The 18,921-nt window shown below is 38.0% G+C and overlaps 3 protein-coding genes, 1 long non-coding RNA gene and 1 other non-coding gene across 6 annotated transcripts in view; 2 read left to right on the forward strand and 3 right to left on the reverse strand.

The window, feature by feature from the left end:
- LOC127643762 (tyrosine-protein phosphatase non-receptor type 9-like) overlaps positions 1–1,654 on the reverse strand; it is a 35,782-nt gene extending 34,128 nt beyond the window's left edge. The window contains exon 1 of one of the 2 annotated variants that reach the window (XM_052126625.1): positions 1,617–1,654. In XM_052126625.1, coding sequence (XP_051982585.1) covers positions 1,617–1,649 — 33 coding nt within the window. In that variant the 5' untranslated portion in view covers positions 1,650–1,654. The remainder of the gene's footprint in view (positions 1–1,616) is intronic. The other variant, XM_052126626.1, reaches the window with a different exon arrangement.
- Positions 1,655–2,098: 444 nt separating this feature from the next.
- trnai-aau (transfer RNA isoleucine (anticodon AAU)) lies at positions 2,099–2,172 on the forward strand. The gene has a single exon. It is a non-coding gene; the product is annotated as a tRNA-Ile (tRNA).
- A 5,403-nt stretch (positions 2,173–7,575) lies between these two features.
- phox2ba (paired like homeobox 2Ba) lies at positions 7,576–9,106 on the forward strand. Its single transcript, XM_052126332.1, is given in 4 exon segments — positions 7,576–7,774; positions 7,910–8,097; positions 8,821–8,996; positions 8,998–9,106. Coding segments are annotated over 4 exon segments (672 nt in total).
- Positions 9,107–13,835: 4,729 nt separating this feature from the next.
- LOC127643616 (uncharacterized) lies at positions 13,836–14,202 on the reverse strand. The gene is made up of 3 exons (XR_007970543.1): positions 14,129–14,202; positions 13,984–14,046; positions 13,836–13,883 (listed from the first exon to the last, which is right to left on the reverse strand). It is a non-coding gene; the product is annotated as an uncharacterized LOC127643616 (long non-coding RNA).
- A 1,729-nt stretch (positions 14,203–15,931) lies between these two features.
- LOC127643543 (putative nuclease HARBI1) lies at positions 15,932–17,023 on the reverse strand. The gene has a single exon (XM_052126334.1). It carries the CDS (start codon positions 17,021–17,023, stop codon positions 15,932–15,934), a length of 1,092 nt encoding a protein of 363 aa, XP_051982294.1.
- Positions 17,024–18,921: the final 1,898 nt, after the last annotated feature.

Here is an 18,921-nt window from a genome sequence, read left to right on the forward strand (position 1 = left end):
AGTTCGGAAGGCCTGCATATTTTCTCAGAAATTACAAACCCGAACCCAAGGTCCTACTTGAAAAAATGACAAGCTCTGCGGACCTCTAATGTGAACCACTCTGGGAGCACTGACAACAACGTATTCCCGTGTGTACCCAGAACATGTTACTCCTCCGGTGGTTATTGGAGCTTTCCTAATGGGGCGGGGGGGCCCCCCAACGTCTGGGCCCCACGCAATTGCCTGGTGGTTTAAACAGCTACTGCTCAGCAAGAACAGCTAAAGGGCACGTCTCCATCTGCAAGGGTTTATGAAAATACCGGCACACACAAACCGTTTGATATACGAGTAATTTCTAGATAAATTGTGTTAATTAAATAATAATTGTATTAATTATCATTTAATTAACAATCTTATTTTATCTAATTACACAATGATGATTCATCGACATTATAGACATTACAGTTGTATCTTCTGTTAATGCCTGATCTTCTGTAAAGCTGCTTTGAAACGATGCGTGTTGTGAAAGGCGCTATACAAATAAAATGTATTTGACTTGAATTTATTGATTTTGATTTCTAGATAACTTTCTAGACAGGCTCGATTTAGAAAAAAGACATATTTTGCCGTTTTCTTATTTTATTCTGTTATTTCTAAGCATGTGGATGTATTCGATTTTAATTCATTTTAAATTTACACTATTGACATCTTCCCCCTGTGGTGCATTTTGTGAACTTGTAAATTTTTCTTGCACACTTTTTCTTGTTTCTCTCACAAGATTGCCTTGCATTCTAATAAAGAACATGCAATTTTAATCATGTTGGAGTACATTCAAAAGTTGAACAAAATGTAATGGTAAATCGTGAATCGTTCATGAAATCGAGATTATTTTTTATTGTCATATCGCCCAGCCCTAGCTGACAGACTTGATACTAGAGTTTCCTCATCGAGCAGAACAAATTGCACCTCCAGCACTATATATGAATGTCCACACGGTGAGAGACAGAAGTGAGAGCTGTGTAACATTTTCCAGCACTGGAGAACATTAGACACCCGGTGTACTATATGAACATGTGTTAATCTATTTCCCAATATCGACGCGAAGATGGATATATCCTTACGCATGATGCGAAAACGATTAGCATTGGTTGTTGACTACGATCATATTGTTTTTTCGAAAAAGTATGATTATTAATGCAGTCGTGCTGTAATAATATTGTGAACAGACAGACTAGATCGCGCGCGAGTCACTTTCACGCTGTATGCCAACCTACTTGTATTTACTGCTAGACAGCTGGCATTCTGTCCAGCACCATAGTAATAATAATTTTACAATATTAGATTATAGTTCCCCATATCTAAAATCAAACCTGTCAACACTGTTAAACGTGTTCATTAATCTGTACAGCGTCGTCCGCGAGCTAACACGGCTAGAATGTACCTCAGCTACCTCAAAAACAGCCGGAGGGCCGCGATACTCTTTAACAACACTGTTAATAAAGACATTGTAAATAAATAAATCTTACACGGTGTTGTCTGACATATCTTAATACATAATACGAAGGGGCTGATGGCAGCTCAGCTTGAAATGCCACGGATTCGGCAAAAGGTTTAGTGAAAATATTTAGGTGTCTTACCATCTCCTCCTGAGTTGTCAGGGCTTCCGCCATCTTGAAGCCTGAGAAGCAACGTCTACGGGCGCGCTCTCGCTGGCATTGGGAACGCGCCGCTGGTGCCTGTCTAGCGGCGCGCGTCCATGTGTATCGAACGGGCCTGAAGATTGTAGGCCTCTCAGTCGTACGCATGCGCAGTCCTGTGGTCAAACCACGCTTAGAAGTTAAAAGCAAATATTGTGTACACACTAGATATGAAAATAAAAAAGACCGAAAAGGGAATACTACTTATGGTGACGTATGCGCGTAAAGATATTATTTTGTTTAGAATATTAAAAAAAAAAATGTAGGCGTATCCTTGGCAAAAAAGACATTGTTTGTACGTTATACATAAACTCAAACGTTTGTTTTATTCTAAGTCCTTATTCTAAGGTACTTTTGCATTGTGAATTTACCTTGAATTTGACTTAACATATCTATTATCTTATACACTAACATACGTACTTGGCCGGTTAGCTCAGTTGGTTAGAGCGTGGTGCTAATAACGCCAAGGTCGCGGGTTCGATACCCGTACTGGCCAGTTTATATTATAAATGATGACGCCAGTGCTGGCACTGTTATGGAATAGTTTACAAAATGTTGGAAATTTGCTCCAAATTTACTTGCCGTCAAGTCAAGTGTTTTTTATTGTCGTAACGAGACAACGTTCGTCCAGGACCATGATGCTACATAAACACAACATAAGACAAACACAGGACCACGTGAGACTATACAACAACATTTGTGTCATGCGTTTAGGTGTGCGTGACTGACTGTCTTCCACTGAGCACAAATTAATATTTTTAGATGAATATTTCAGCTCTGTTGGTCCATACAATGGTGACCAGATCTTTGAAGCTCAATCACAAAGGTAAAACATAAGATTCCAGTGGTTACATTTATATCTTAAGAAGCATTATATGATAGGAGTGGGTGAGAAACAGAACACAATTTGAGTCTATCTCCCCCCTTTAATTTGTCCTCCCTGCCCAGTAGGTGGTAATATGCACGAAGAATGCACATTTCCAAAAACAAAAGTAGAATGTGAAAGTAAAAGTGGAGATTTATAATAAACAGGGATTTAAATATTCTCACCTAAACTTATCATATAACTTCAAAAGCCCTTTAGATTACAGTGAATTTATCTTCCTTATTATTAACAGAATAAAATCAGAGGTAAGGTTTTTTTTTTCCACCACTGTGGGATGCAGAAACTCCACAGCAGTAAATGGGCTTATGTAATGTTTTAGAAAAATGTGTACATGTGCTATTTCTTACCCCTGCACAAAGAAAGCGAAGCTTACACAGATGGCATGTGATAAATACTCAGTGGAATGGGATCCCTCTCCTCTGGGTTAAACTGCTAAAAAAAAAAAAAAAAAACAATATGGATTAAATCGCTGATAAAACATAACTGTTTTCTAGAGGTAGTAAAACCCCCTGCCTATGTGATCTTACCTTAATACATAAATTATTTTAGTACTTGTGTATACCACATTAGGCATTGCATTCTTATACTTTGCTACATATTTCAGTAATTGTCTCACAATGCATTTCTTCTAAGTCCTTGCCTTGTAAGAGACTTTGGTAAAAAGAAATCACCTGCAAAAACATAAATTTAACCCCTCTAGGCTAAAAAAATGCCAAGTGAGCCTTTCTAGAAATACAGTTCTTACCACAGTGATGTTTCATCCCGGAATAGTGCAGATTTGGCAGTAATACTGCCTCAATCCGCCACTGCTCTCTCCCATAACCTCTTAATAGATGTTAAAACCTGTCCCCTAGATGCAGAATTAGCCAGGAATAGTACCTTGAAGCTTCATGACCTTTTCTAAAAGCAGCAACCACCATCTCAAGGGTGTCTGCCGCTTTAGGGGGCTGCGTACTACACACCAAGTTGTTACAGAGTAGATGGGGCTGCTGTACCTGAAGAATTGAGATCTGGGAATCCCAAACCGCAGCATTATATTTTCAAAGGATCTCACCTCTCCATTTTCATACAGGTCACCCAGAGTAGCAACACCCTTCTCAATCCATTCTATCTAGCAGAAAGGGGATGTGTTAATACACAATTTTGGGATCAACCAAATACTTATAGCAACATTCAGGTAAATGTCCAAATTGAACACACAGGAAACTTTTGTCCACAATAAATGTATGTGCAAGATAATGGAATCTTAACTTCTCCAGGCAGCTTGGTAGAAAGCAAGGGCGAGTCTAGCCCCTTTCTAGGGGTGCTTCAGTAGCAGAGACAGAAGAGAGCTGTTCAGACTTAGGGGAGAAGGACACTGGTCCTAAACAGTTAAAGCTGTACTCAGTTTGGCACACAAAAAAGAGCCTTTCAAGAACCATTTTTTGTAAATAATTTACAGAAGATGAATTACATTTTGTTGTCCAAGTACCTGTTATTTTGTTCAATGACAATAAATTTGAATCTAATCTAACCAATCTGATGACTGTTGATACAAAAGGAGGCACATGGAGTTAACTGTCAGGAAAACCAGCTGAGTGAAGAAGGTTTTATGTTTGTTACAGGGGGCTGTCTGTGTGAACTCTCACAATTAAGCTGGTGCTCTGAAAAGGTCTCCAAAAAAAAAAAGAAAAATAAATCTGGATTTTGGAGTTAGTTGAACCAATAGGCATATGTTTTTGTTTTTGTGTGTAAAGAGGGTGGGTGGTGGCAGTGGGGCTCATTGGGTGCTCAGCACCCCTAAAGCTAGAATCGCCCCCGGTAGAAAGACTTTGCATTGGCAAAATGGGGCAAGGACCTCCTGTTCAATAATGAGCCATGGAGGGGCTCTCTCAGGTGGAAGCGACCAATGTGCCAAAAGTCTGAGACCAAAAGCATAATACTAAAACAAAATCTTGCGGAGACCTAACCCACATTTGTCAATTGGCCTATGTAACTTACTGGAATACAATCGATTTAGCTATACTATCAAATTGTTTAAAATAAAAGAGGGGAACTTCAATGGGGAGAGGCTGTAGTAGGTGAATTTTGGAATACAATTCACTTTTATAACATTAACCTTCCTAGTCATGAAGCCCACCTTTCTATATCACTCGAAAAACTTCTTATTAAAGGGTCAAAAATAACGTAACTAAATGACTCAAATTGTCTTTGGAAATAAAATGCCCAAATACTTAATGCCCTGCTTGGGCCACTGGAAAATCATCATCCTTTCTTATCGTGGCTGCTAATGGTTCCAGGGCAAGACAGAACAATAATGGGGATTCATTTGAACCGCCACTACCGGGTATGCCACCCAATAAAAGCATTCCCGAATCCAAACATTTCCAAAATCGTAAAAAGTAATCCCATTTTACCATATCAAACGCCTTTTCAATGTCAAGTGAGACGACCAAAGTCTGATCGTTCGCCACTGCCCACATGACATTAATGAAACACCTAATGTTATTAGAAGAGTTACGGCCCGAATAAACCTCACCTGATCTATATGTAACGATGTCATAACTTCACTTAAAAAAAAATAAATAAATAAAATAATATATATATATATATATATATATATATATATATATATATATATATATATATATATATATATATATATATATATATAGATATAGATATATATATGGACAATACTTTAACGTCTAGCTTGATCAGGGAAATTGTAAACTTGGCTTGTAAGTAACTGTGGCGCAAAATGTTTAGGTCCTCTGAATGGTCGTTGTGATTAGTCGCATTTGACAGATATGCCACATTGAAATTTTCTGTTCTCCCATAACAAAAGAAAATATCTTTAAATCTGTTTTAAGTTTACAGAACATCAGGGCACCTATTATGCAAAATTCACTTTTACATGGTGTTTGAACATAAATGTCTGTTGACATTGTGTGTACACAACCACCCTATAATGATAAAAATCCAGCTAGTCCTTTTTTTTTAAATCCCCATTAATATTAAGCACTGTCTCAGAACAAGCCGTTCGCAGATTGTGATGTCACTTTGTACAGGCCCTTCCAAGATGGACACTGCCGCACCAATACACCTTTAATAAGTGAACATTACGCCAAATGTTCAACATGTTTGTTTGTGTGTGTTGTTTCGTTATAGCGCATAGCAAACGTTGTAACCGTATTTGTGTGTGTGTGTGTGTGTGTGTGTGTGTGTGTGTGTGTGTGTGTGTGTGTGTGTGTGTGTGAGCGTGTGTTGAAAACACACTGCTGAAAAATCTCTACAACAAATAAATAAATGTATAAAATAACCATTCGGAAACTTCCTGGTTCATTCTCAACGTTGTTACTTCTGAAGGAATCTCTCCCTCATCAGTGTCTGTCTCCGGTTCAAACATATAGGGCTAAACGCCACTATTTTCACTGTCAGTCATATGTCAACTTATCTGAAGCAGAGATGCCAAAACTCTGCCTTATTCTGGATACGGGGCGGGGAGCGTCCGCGCATTTGCATTTAAAGACACGCTGTAGGGTATTTTGAGCTGAATCTTCACAGACCAATTCTGGGGACACCAAAGATTTAAATTACATCTTGTGAAAAGGGGAATAATAGGTGCCCTTTAAATGTGTCTATCTGAAAGGAGGAGTAGCCTACAGAACCACGACATTTTCTTTCTCAATGCTCTTTAAAGATATATAATATGTTGTAAATAAAGATGAACGTTTATTACATTTTGTGATAAATAATTAGGCTGCTATTTCATTCAAAACACCCCCATTCTTTATAACATTTAGAAATGGATCTAATGATTATCTTTAGCCTACACAAATCCAGCTGTGAAACACTGAATTGCTGCCTTCGAAATTGTGAAATGTAACTTTAAGATCGTTTAAAAAAAAAAGGATCCAGAATATGTTTTCATTTTAGCCTAATCAGTATCTCTTAGGCAGAATGTTCTTTTGTCCAAGATGCGCAACGCTCAGTAAAAAAAAGAAAAAGAAAAAAAAGACGGTTAATTGTTAATCTGGTTAATTAAGTTTTTCCACTTTGTTGAAATAATTCATGTACGGGGTAAACTTCAACACAATGTTCTGTAAAATTAAGATGGGATTTACTGTGTAAATTAAACATTTAGGCCTACCTATTACAAATTAGACTGATTTATGATTCCGCCCGCTATCCGTGTGACAACAACAAATTTGGATCCTTTTATTGTTCATAATCACATGCAATCCAACTAATAGGGAAATGTGATTTATTATTTAATATAGTTTGGCAGCTAGTTTACCCCGAAAGTGCCCGTGGCAAATTCACATTTACATGCAGATGTCCATTTCTACAGCGCTGGTACCAGCCAATGTGTTAAGTGGCCTAATCAGACTATAGTTTTATATTGTTCAGCTGGTGCGGCTGGTGCTCTTATATTGCTCTCATAAAGTTATGATGGATGGGGGGCACGCTCGTGAAGCCTTTAGAGCAGCTCAACGTGATACTCGATTACTGTGCACAAAGACGCGTGGATATTTGCATCAAAACCCCCTCAATCATCTCCTGTCTCTCCATTCCACTTACACTTACAGGATACAATGACTGTTTAAACTATTCATGTCAAATGTCATGTTTAGGGTCAAAACTGCGAGCAAATAAATGTGGAAATATAGTCAAATCAAGACTCTTTTTTTTAATTGCAATAATGCAAAATACAATTAGGCTGTAGAAGACATAGGCTATAGCCCACTTAATAGCACTTGTAAGAGTTGTAAGCGAAGCATTCTTTAGACTAGGCCTATGACGTATACTGACATGATGCATGCAGGTGGAGTAGGCATATAGGCCTCTATGATGGAGAGATGTGTCAAAAGCATAACATAATGAGATGACTGAGGGAGAACTTTCATAAAAACCAGAGAGCCCTCAGACGCAAAGCCAGTTCAGAGGAGTGAGCCAGTGAGACGAGACTGAATTCAGTTGCTTAGCATCAGTGAGTGACATTAATCCTGCTAGTGTTGCAAAACTGGTAAGATGGAGTACACCTACATAACTCCTACTGCATATGAGTCGGGGATGGACACCGGCCGAACTTCTAGCCGCTCCACGGAGTTCAGTTCCTGCAGTCAGCCCGTTCGATTTCAGTATAACAGGTGCAATTTAGGTACCACATCAAGCTGCCACTTCATTGCGCCCGGACCCTGCTCTTATCAACCCTCCCACTACATAACAGGTTGGTCTATGCTTTAATCACATTAATTTGTTGTAGCCTACTTATTTAAATTTCACGACGATATAACAAATTACACACACACACATATATAACTGCTTCCATTACAATTGTGTGCAATCGCAATTTAACTTCCAGTTCATCATAATCTTTTGACTTATGAACGAGGCGTCCAAGAGAGGCGCAAACAAAGGCGCATCCGCACCATCTTCACCAGCTCTCAGTTGAAAGCGCTTGAGCGTGTGTTCGCACAAACTCATTATCCCGATATCTACACGCGTGAGGAGCTCGCGCTGGAGATTCATCTTACCGAAGCTCGAGTTCAGGTAGGTAGGCCTATCTTTTCATCTATTCTTATCATTCTTAAATCTTATTCTTATCATTTTTGTTCTGTTTAGGGTCTGAGATTCCAAACCTCTTTTAAAAGCCAAATTGGCCAAAAAGAAAAGAAAAAAACTGAATTGGGTTCTCTGTTAATAATTTTTTTTGGTTTTGTTTTAATCATATAGTTTTAGTCTTTTGACGAAAATGTCCTTTAAAATGTGTCAATATTTCGTCATGTCATATTCATTCATTTTAGATAGTTTAGATTCCCTCTTAAAGGAATATTCCGGGTTCAATAGGCTACAAATTGAGCTCAATCGACAGCATTGGCCTAATGTTTATTACCACAAAAAATATTTTCGTCTTGTCGCTTCTTTTCTTAAAAAAAAAAAAAAAAAAAAAAAAAAATCGGGGTTACAGTGCATACAAGTTAATAGAGCCAATTTTTGGAGGGGTTAAAGACAGAAATATGAAGATTATTATTTTATAAAAGCACTTACATTAATTCTTCTGTTAAAACTCATGTATTATTTGAGCTGTTAAGTTGGTTTGTTGACATTAGGTCATCATGGCAATTAATTTGATCCCACAAAAATCATGTTGTTTATGGATTGGCCACATTCAATTCCATTGTAAGTGCCTCAATGGAACCACACAGATGAAAATAGAGGGTTAAAGTTTCAGTGATGTCTGGGTTTTAATTAGTTTTAATTAATTTACTTCAGGTATGGTTCCAGAACAGACGTGCAAAATTTCGCAAACAGGAGCGCACAGCCACATGGGTTGCGACATCCCTGAAAGTGCACAGGCCGTTTTCTACAGAGAACTCCAAAACGATGACAATTCCTGACCCGGGCAGCACACAATGCACCCTTACAGTAACCCAAGACCAAAAAGAGTCTCAGAAAGTGCCAGCCTTCTGAAGAAATGCCCTTAGGGGGTTCTTCTCTTGATGCACAGCGATCAAGTGTACATCGAACTCTCAGCGCAACTATTGCGCATGCGTGTTGAGCAGCGAAAGTTAGGCCTACCACGTGAGTAGGTCTACGTGCTACAACATCAGATTCCACTATGTTGTAGATAGTGTTGGGGAGTAACAGAATACATGTAACTGGATTATGTATTTAAAATGCAGATTATAAGGAACTGTATTCCACTACATTTACAATTTAAATAATTGGTAATTAGAATAGAGTTACATTCAAAAAGTGTTTTGATTACTGAAGAGGTTACTTAGCATTTTATTGTAATTTGTTTCATTTCATATTTAGTCCTTTCAGGTGGAAAATATTTATACATATAAAAGCAGTGAAACACTTTTTTAATGATGTGTTACATCCATACGAGCAGACAGAGAAGTAGGTTTGAAGAAAGTTTGGAGCAGAAGAAATAGAAATTAACCTTGTGTAAATTGTCAGCTTTACCCAAAAATAAAAATTTGCTCATCATTTCTTGCATCATAAGGACCTATTGAACTGAAGTATTCTTCTATTTTCTTCAAATGTGTTCTGCTGAAGAAAGAAAGTCATATACATCTAAGATGGCATGAGGGTGAGTAAATGATAAGATAATTTTTATTTTGGTGAACTGTCCATTTAAGACAAGGGTCAGCTATGTAATGGAGGTTGATTTTAATCAAAAGGTTATTTAAAAAAAATGTCATTCTGGGGCAAGATGTCACATGAATTTACAATTTTATGAACTTGTTAGTTTCAATAAATGTTGGCCCAAACAATGTTTAGATAGTTTTGAATGTTGCATTTTACTTTTTCTTTATCATTTCATAAATTGTTTTTGTTTAATACTTGTTTTACTGTTTATGTTTTGCTGAAAAGCTGACATGAGGCTGTTTAATGGTAGGTTAAATAAACTTGCACTATATACAGTGTGACAACAGTGGTAGTCTTTTCACATGGGCATGTTCTTTGTTATGATTAGACTCTAATTAATATCATTAGGATTCCACACAAAATAGAGGCGATTTATCATAAATATAGTTAAATGTCTATATTTGTCTATATAATACTGAAGACAATTACTTTAATTGGATTACTCTTGATAATGTCAAGGTAACCAATGTAATATCATGCATGTGTACTGTATTTTTACTCTTTCTTGATGTTTGTTCTATTTTTGGCAAAAACAATTGTATGTATATTAGAAAATCAGTGAACATCATAGCATATCCCTAATTAATTAGTTGTTTTTCAATACTTCTGTACAAAACTACAACCTATTTACAACTGTAATGCAGTCAATCATTCAAAGCCTGTAATTTCAAATCAAAACACGAGATTATTGTGACATGTGATGAGAAAATGTGGTTTAATCTTCAAAACAAAGCAAAATGATTATTATTTCATTCAGATTTCAGTTTAGTAGTTTTTAAACAATCAGTTAATTCAGTAGAGAACAAAATGCTTTGAACAAAATGCCCATTAGAGGTGGTGTAATGTAGATATAATACAAATATGGAGTGCCACAAGGCTCTGTATTAGGTCCTCTGCTGATCTCTTTGCACATTGTTCCCTTAAGAAACATAAAATTAGTTGAATCAAGATTTTTTGGACGGAAAAAACTTGATGCGCTTCCTCATGTTTCATATTACTCTCTATAGTAATGAACAGTTTAGTCACATTCTACATTACAGTGCCCATGTTACTGCATATTTACATAAATAGATATATAAATACCCCCCTTTAACCTAAAAGGCAGGACTCCCATACCTGTAGCCGCTATACTGAGCTAAGCAATTTCTCCCATTATTTGTTCTAGTTTACAGTTTCTTCCTCCTAGACTATTAATGATCATACTCATGACCAACATGTAGTCAATATTTTGCATTTGCTCTCATACACACTTTGAATGTATTGTGGTTACCTTGACATAAAATAAAAATACTGTAACAAGAATTCATTGTTTGGTTATCCTGTTTTGAACAATAATACATTTTGACAATTTAATAACACTCAACAAAATCAAGCCAGTTTAAAATCTATAGGTATACCAAATTATTTAATATTAACCATGAAGATCCATTAGGTTAGGGTTACCCTAACATTATCTGTAGTTTTTTTGTCACAGAGACAAATGTACTTGCTGTTGATTAGTTTAAATTCATAAATAATTTCTCATCCCAAGTTTCGTCCATTTAGCACTTTTACATTATTATTATAATATTGAATTTTAGAACACTTTGTGAGTGTTTTAATTTTGTGGCAAGAAGTACGCCACTAAAGGACAATTTAGAACACTGCAGCTCAAATAACAGAAGATATCATGAAATCAAAATCCACGTAAAGTGGATTTTATTCCATGTCTAAGTCCATTGGGGTCATTTAAATGCATGGTACTCCTAAAAGTTAACAAAACAGATTTTTTTAACCTATATATTAGTAAGAACTACTAGCAGAGGTAAATTTAAAGACTTTCTCTTCTGGAGAAATCAGACCAAATAATGACTCATCTTCTGCAGGGTCATGCTTTGTTAAATAAATTCCTCCATGAAACCATTGACTTAATTATTGTCTGAGGTAATCAACAGTATGCAACAAATCTTATGTCGATAGAGCTGAACTTATGTTGAAGCTGGAACATTATTTTGGCCATGTCAAATTGGGTTTATTTTCAATAATGTTCAGGATTTTATTTGTCATTCATCAAACTTTACAGATAAAGCATCCTTGCAAATGAGAAGAGCAACTAACATTTATAAATTAAGGCACAGAAAGCAGTCATAATTGATCTAAAAAGATAAGTAAAAAAATAAATGTATACAAAAATTTTACATTTATTAAAAAACGACTTATTAATAGAATGTCTGAAAGCTAATGTCCAAAAGTAAGGAAAATTCTTCTGCTTCTGGTGTTGATGATCTTCTAGTCCCTAGTGCAGGGGTGCCCAATACGTCGATCGTGATCTACCAGTCGATCGCAAAGGCAATACTGGTAGATCGCACAAAATGTAAATGTACTTTCGTTAAATTTTTATAAAAATAAATAGAATGTCTTTCCTCCTTTTAGTTTCTGTCTAACTTGCACTTAAATATTAAATATTGTAAATATTGACCAGGCGAGGTTTAGTTTATTCAGTTGCCATGACAACTAGGTTAGAGCATAGGTGCCTTCCAAGGATTTCTGAGAACAGAGTGCGAAATTGCGATGCAACTGCCCGGATTAGGCAAAACTGTCTGATTCCATTCAGTGTAAATCATCAGAATAAGGTAAATGCCCTGGCTATTGTAATCTATTGTGCTGTAGGTGTTTTGGGTTTAGTTTTAAAACTGAATGATTATTATATATTTTTTATTAATTAGAAGATGAATTCCATGTAGGGATACATGCAGTAGTCCCAACAAGCATTTTCTTATTTTAAATGAAACTTTGTTTTTTTAGTTGGTAGATCTTAGTTGGTCATTTAAAAGTAGATCATCAGACAAAAAAGTGGGTACCCCTGCCCTAGTGTGATGGCGCTCTAGTGGTCCTGTAGTCCTGATGTTTGCGGTTTACAAGCTGAGGGCTCCTAATATCCTGATGCTGATGTTCTTGTAGTCTCAAGCATGATGGTTCTTGTGCTCCTGTAATCCTGATGTTAAACATTTCTGTCCATACAGTAGGTTTCTGATATCCTAATGCTAAAAGTTCACACAGACAAAAATAAGAGACTAAGTGATAAAGAAATATGCCAGATACCCAAAATCTTGTTGATGTAATTACACATAAACAGACAAAAATCTGTAGCTGTGCATATTCACTGAAAAATAAGTATTTCACTTTCACAAATATTCACTGGAGAACTTGAACAGGATCGTCATGGGTCAGGCACTCTGGACAATCCAGTTTAAAACTCAAGGGACATACAGCATTCATGCTGAGCATATACATAATTAAAAAATACATGCAGTACATACTTACCTTAGAGAGACCATTGAGAACAGAGAATAAATTAAATAGAGGGGTAGGGTCAGGGCAGGGACAGAGTCTAAATGGTCTTTCAAAATGTGTCTAGGCCTCTCATCAACTTTATGCAATCAGTGATGAGGGCAGATACCTTATTGAACAGCAGGTCTGGGCTGTGAAGAATCTAGAGGTAGGTTGGCAAGGGCTTAAAGGAAGTCCATAAAATGGTGTTATATATAAATCACACCCATTGCATGAATAACATCAAAACAACTAAATGTCCACAAATAATATTAGCTCAAAGAACTGAACTTGAAGAACAACATGTCATATACAACAATACAGAGACTAATAATTTAACAAAATTATTGAATACGGATCCACTACAGAAGTGGAAGAGTAGTCTACTTACTGTATACTTGCATGAAGCTGTCAGAACTGTTGATCTACAGCTGGCTCTCATTCACCAGGAATGTCCCAGGTGCTCCAAGAAGTCTCCGTGGCATTCCTACAATAATATGGTCTATTGTGAGGTAAAGATGTATATCTAGCAATTATTTGAGGAATAGAAATTAATTTGCAAATATGTGGTGGGATATTTTCATAGTAAAAACCATACTGCACATTTTTGACATCTTGCAGCCCCTTCCTCACAGCATCCCGCTGCTCTGGCCGTCTCAGAAGATGAATGACACGGTCGTAGGACTCCTTGAAGATCTTCACATCCTTTCCAAGAAGAGAGCAACATGTCAACATGTGCTCTGACATATCAGGTTCACTGATAACAAATGAAATGAAGGTTCACCGGTTTATTGGCCGCCACCAGACGTGACAACTAATTTTTCCCGACCACATAGTGTATTCTGCACAGTGCCAAGGGAGAGCAGTGTCTGTAGTGAAAGAGAAAATACCAATAAAGCCCTGCAATGTCAACAACTACTGGCAACTGGCAGACATGCAAACACAACGCAACTTTGAGATGGTACTCACAGAGAAAGCAGAGCTCAGAGCTTGAGCGGGACATTACTAACATAAAGACTGTGAAGATGTAGGCTGCAAAAGAAAAAGACAACATCTTTAACAAGTGCAATCTATATTTCGGAAGCCAACTGCAAATGTGATAAACTGCCCTCACCTGGTGTTAGGAAGCACCCTTTCAACAGGAGTCAGGTCCTCGTCCTTGCTGCCCCACAAAACAAAATTAAATCTAAATTGAGAAACAGCATATGAGTGTTTCACTCACCTTGAAAACATGGATCTCAATGTTTTTTTCAAGTTACCTCAGAGTTGTCAGAGCACTCTGACTCTGGGCCAAATTCAGACTCAGAAGGACAGTCAAATCAGACTCCTTGTTCCATGTCGAGCTTGTGATCTGGCCATCCATCCCCAAACTCATGATGAAATGGGCCACTGAGAGGTGTGTGCGCTAATCCCAGACACACAGAGACAGTAAAAATACATGAACGTGTCTGCTTCTCCATTTGCAGTTGAAGTTTTTCAGTACCCTAGATTGACACAACATCTGTGTTCATGTGTGTCATAGCGGACTTCGACAGTCGTCTCTAAGCGCAAATGGGTGACATACTGCATTATCTGCCCACCCAAAAGCTAAGAAAGGAAAGACAGTGTTCAAATTTGGACATTTTTGGTTTTAAAATTAAAGGGTCAAACTCACTAGGAAAAAGTTTGGAATATTAATTACTCCTGTGCCAAATCAACAGTGGTGGACAGTAACGAAGTAAATGTAATTCGTTACTGTACTTAAGTAGCTTTTTTGCGTATCTGTACTTTACTGAAGTATTTAAATTTGGGGAGACTTTTACTTTAACTCCACTACATTTCAATGTCAAATATCTTACTTTTTACTCTACTACATTTTCAAAATCAGTCGTTCCTTTTTATTTATGAGTGGATAAAAACGTAACTGGTCAAACGAGCCACCAATCACAGTACAGTGTGCGCGCTTTGTTTTGAACTTGCCTTGGTGGCATCTACTAAGCGCGAACCAGGGGTGCGTTTCCCGAAAGCATCGTTAGCCAACTATGGTCGCAAGTTCCGTCGTTACTAACATAGTCCAACGATTTGGTGTTTCCCGAAACCATAGTTCAAACGAACATTCGCAAACTGCATAGCAAACTTTTGTGGTTGGAACGACAGCTCTTGACCTGTGGTTAGAAGCATGGTTCCTTGTTAGTTTGTTGTGTCGACGTCATTGATTTCGCAGCAGCTGGGATGTGTTCTATTAAGACCTATCGACCTATTTCTTTCGAAGCTTTCACCATCCACTTTAAGTGATTTGGATGATTTAAAGTCGAGGTGCTCAGGTTTTACACAATTTGCTTTCTTTATTGCAAATTATTTGAAACGATATAATAGCGTGACGATCGCAATTATTCTCCCCTCGAAGTGCACTCCGAAAGGATTATTTTTGCCGGTTGGGACGCAGGCTTGGTTTCGTTTGTGCGAAGAAACGGTGAGTGTGCAAGTGAGTAGCTTTGTTAAATTCCCAAAGACAAATTGTCATATAACAATATTTTACAAAAATTATTTTAGGGGGTTACCCTTAAATATTAAATTGTATCTGTAGCCTACACATATACGCAACATATGCAGTGCTTAACGCTAAGGAAACGTAGGCTAATTTACATACGTTAACATAGGCTATTTAAAATATTACACACTCAAACCACAGTATTTTTTATATATAGTCAATGAATGAAGAAACATTTTATAAATAAGCAGTTTTGTGTAGTAGAATATAATATTCTCATGGCGTTATAAGAAACAAATACATATTTATTGTTTGCAAAAGTATTTAAGTGAAGTCTGCTGGGGGGAAACATAGGCAAATAAACAGCATTATTTATTAACACAAGTTATGTCAGATTAAATGAAACAAATATTAGAAAACACAGTATCCAAACTGTAAAATATTAGCCTACCATCCAAACATATTCTGAATTAAAAGTTCTCTGACTTCTGCTCCTGCAGGATGCATTCTGCCTTGATGTGGGTTCAAAGGATCATAATCAGAAACAGCATCTTCCTCACCATCGGCTCCAACAGCACTAACTTCCTCCTCAGGAAGCTGGACATTTTCCCTGACTGCAATGTTGTGGAGAATTGCAGTAACCACAATAACAGAACAGCTTTTGGTGGGGTTTAGCTTTAGGCCACCACTGGACTTGCTGATGCAGCCAAAACGTTGTTTCCACAGTCCTATAGTCCTCTCCACTATAGAGCGTGTCCTTCCATGGGCCTGATTAAACCTTTCCTCTGCAATGGTGGCTGGATGCTGCACAGGTGTCAAGAGGTAGGGGCGAAGAGGATATCCACTGTCTCCCAGCAGCCAGCTATCACCAAAGCCACCTTCTTCAGCCATCTGGCAAATTGCAGAATTGGCCCATGCAAAAGAGTCATGTGTGCTTCCAGGCCATTTTGCCACAATGTCAGTGAACATTCCCTGGTGATCACACACTACTTGAACATTAATGGCTGGATAGCCCTTCCTGCAAATGTACAAGGGCTCATTTACCTTAGGGCTTAATACTGGGATTAGGGTGCCATCAATGATGCCAATCACTCTGGGGATGTTGTCAATATCATAGAATTGTTGATTGGCCAGCTGTTCTTCAGGAGTTTTGGGGAAAACCAGGATGCTCTTCATCAGCTGTAACAGCAAAGGTGTTACTGTTGTCACAGTTTTGCTGACTGAAGACTTGCTGAGCCCCAGGCCATCACCCACCACCTCCATAAAACTTCCAACAGCAAAATAACGCAGTGTAGCTAACAACTGCACCTCTGGACTTAAGGCGTAGTTTCTTCTTGTTGCCCTCTGAAGGTGTGGTTTCACTATCTGAAATAATTCAAGAATCTTGGTCCTTGGAAGACGGAATTTTCTTAAAATTTCATCATCAGATAGTGAGTCAAGAGGGGTAAAATTTGTCCTTATGTGGGCATTTATATAAACTGATTGACTTCTCAGCCGCCTTCTGTGCTCCAGCTGTAAGAATCTTTGTAAAGCTGCCATTGTTGAGCACTTGAAACACACAAGTGTAACTTTTATTAGGAGAGGCATTAGTACACCTGCTTTTGATGCACCATAGTTAATAGAAACACCTTAGCTAATAATCATTCTAAATTAATTTAATTACTATTCATTATTACCATCTTTGATTTGTTATAGTAATATGGTACAACATTAATATATTGTATATGTTGATTTGGTTTAAAATAGGCTGTTGTCTTTCTGTTATTTCATATTTTTCATTCTTCTCTTAAGAATAGTCTAAGTACTTAAGAGTGTTTTGTGTTATGTTTGGCTTATATTGTCTTTGATGATATTAATGTTGTGAATTAACAAAATTTTCATTTACTTTATGGTTTATTTATGTGATGGTAGCTTACCACTTCAAAATAAAAGTTACATTCCATATGTTTCATTATCAGGCTTGGTCACATTATTCAGGTATTTAATAAAGGATGACATGGCATGGTAAACATGCTTCAGCTTCACTCAGTAATGCCTGCATTTTTATGTGGCATTAATATACTACTTTGAGTCAAGTTACAATAGTATGCTGTTTAACTCATATTAAACTGAATGCCCAGTGTATTAGAAAAGCACTTGAAATACATATTACAAAAGAGTATACTTGGCCATAACATTTTTTATTTATTTGTATTTCAGTTCAACTGCTGAAGGGTTTTAACTTCATCACTGAAAAATAAATTGAATGCCATGCACCACACAGCTTCACCAGAGCTCCATTTGCCAGAACCAGTCTGTTTCCACCTCCCACGACAAGGACGAGGGGTTGGATTTTGGGAGGCATGAAGGCCAACAATGTAGGCAAAAAATAAAAAAAGAGGGTTACATCTGTGGATCTGAAAAAGAAATAGATGACATGGCTGTCAGCCACACATGATTTGACTTTCCATACTGAGTAAATAACACAATTTTCACTTACTGTCGGTTGGTAGAAACATGGTTAAAGAGGGCTTGCTGGCTTGTTGTTGCAGGAGTTCCAATTTAGCCCTCCTATAGGCCATAACCTCCTGATGATGTTGGCCTTGCTGCTCCTTCAGGGCTCTCAGTTCTCTCTGTGATTCCCTGGAGTTCAGATAATTTCTTCTTCTCCGACTGAAGCAGCTTCTCACTGCAGCCACAACGTCCCCTGTTTCTCCTTTGGTGGGAGATTAATGGCTGGTTTTCTGGAATGCCAGAACGACGTTGCCCAGCACATGAGGAGGCCTCAGACTGAGGGGAGTCAGGAGAAGGGAGCAATAGCCCAAGACCAGGACTCATTGCTGATGTTACAGGGGCAGGTTGAAGGGGTTCTGATGTTACAGGGGCAGGTTGAAGGGGGCCTGATGTTAGAGGGGCAGGTTGAAGGGGTTCTGATGTTACAGGGGCAGGTTGAAGGGGCCTGATGTTAGAGGGGCAGGTTGAAGGGGTTCTGATGTTACAGGGGCAGGTTGAAGGGGGCCTGATGTTTCAGGGCCAGGGTGGAAGGGGCCTGATGTTCCAGGGCCAGGGTGGAAGGGGCCTGATGTTCCAGGGCCAGGGTGGAATGGGCCTGATGTTCCAGGGCTCAACTTTGAATTCAAAGGCCTGGTTGACGCACATGCATCTATGCCTCCAGGGATCCCTTCCAATGCCTCAGGCCCCAGGATGGCCAAAACTTTGTCTTCCTCTGCAGTCAGAGGAGGAACGGAGTTGATACCCCCACCAGTCTTTTTTGCTTCCCTTCTACGTGCTGCAGCCCTCCGTTTTGTCACACTTGCGAAGTCCGTCCACTTTTTTCTAACTTCTGGGCTGCGCTCATAACCATAGCCAGCAGCATTTATTATTTGGGTGATTTCTGCCCAGGATTTTTTTTATCAGCATTTGTAACACAATTTTTCAGCTTTGAAAATAGCTGGATT

This window comes from Xyrauchen texanus, chromosome 5, assembly GCF_025860055.1.
Source record: "Xyrauchen texanus isolate HMW12.3.18 chromosome 5, RBS_HiC_50CHRs, whole genome shotgun sequence".
NCBI classification, from domain to species: domain Eukaryota; kingdom Metazoa; phylum Chordata; class Actinopteri; order Cypriniformes; family Catostomidae; genus Xyrauchen; species Xyrauchen texanus.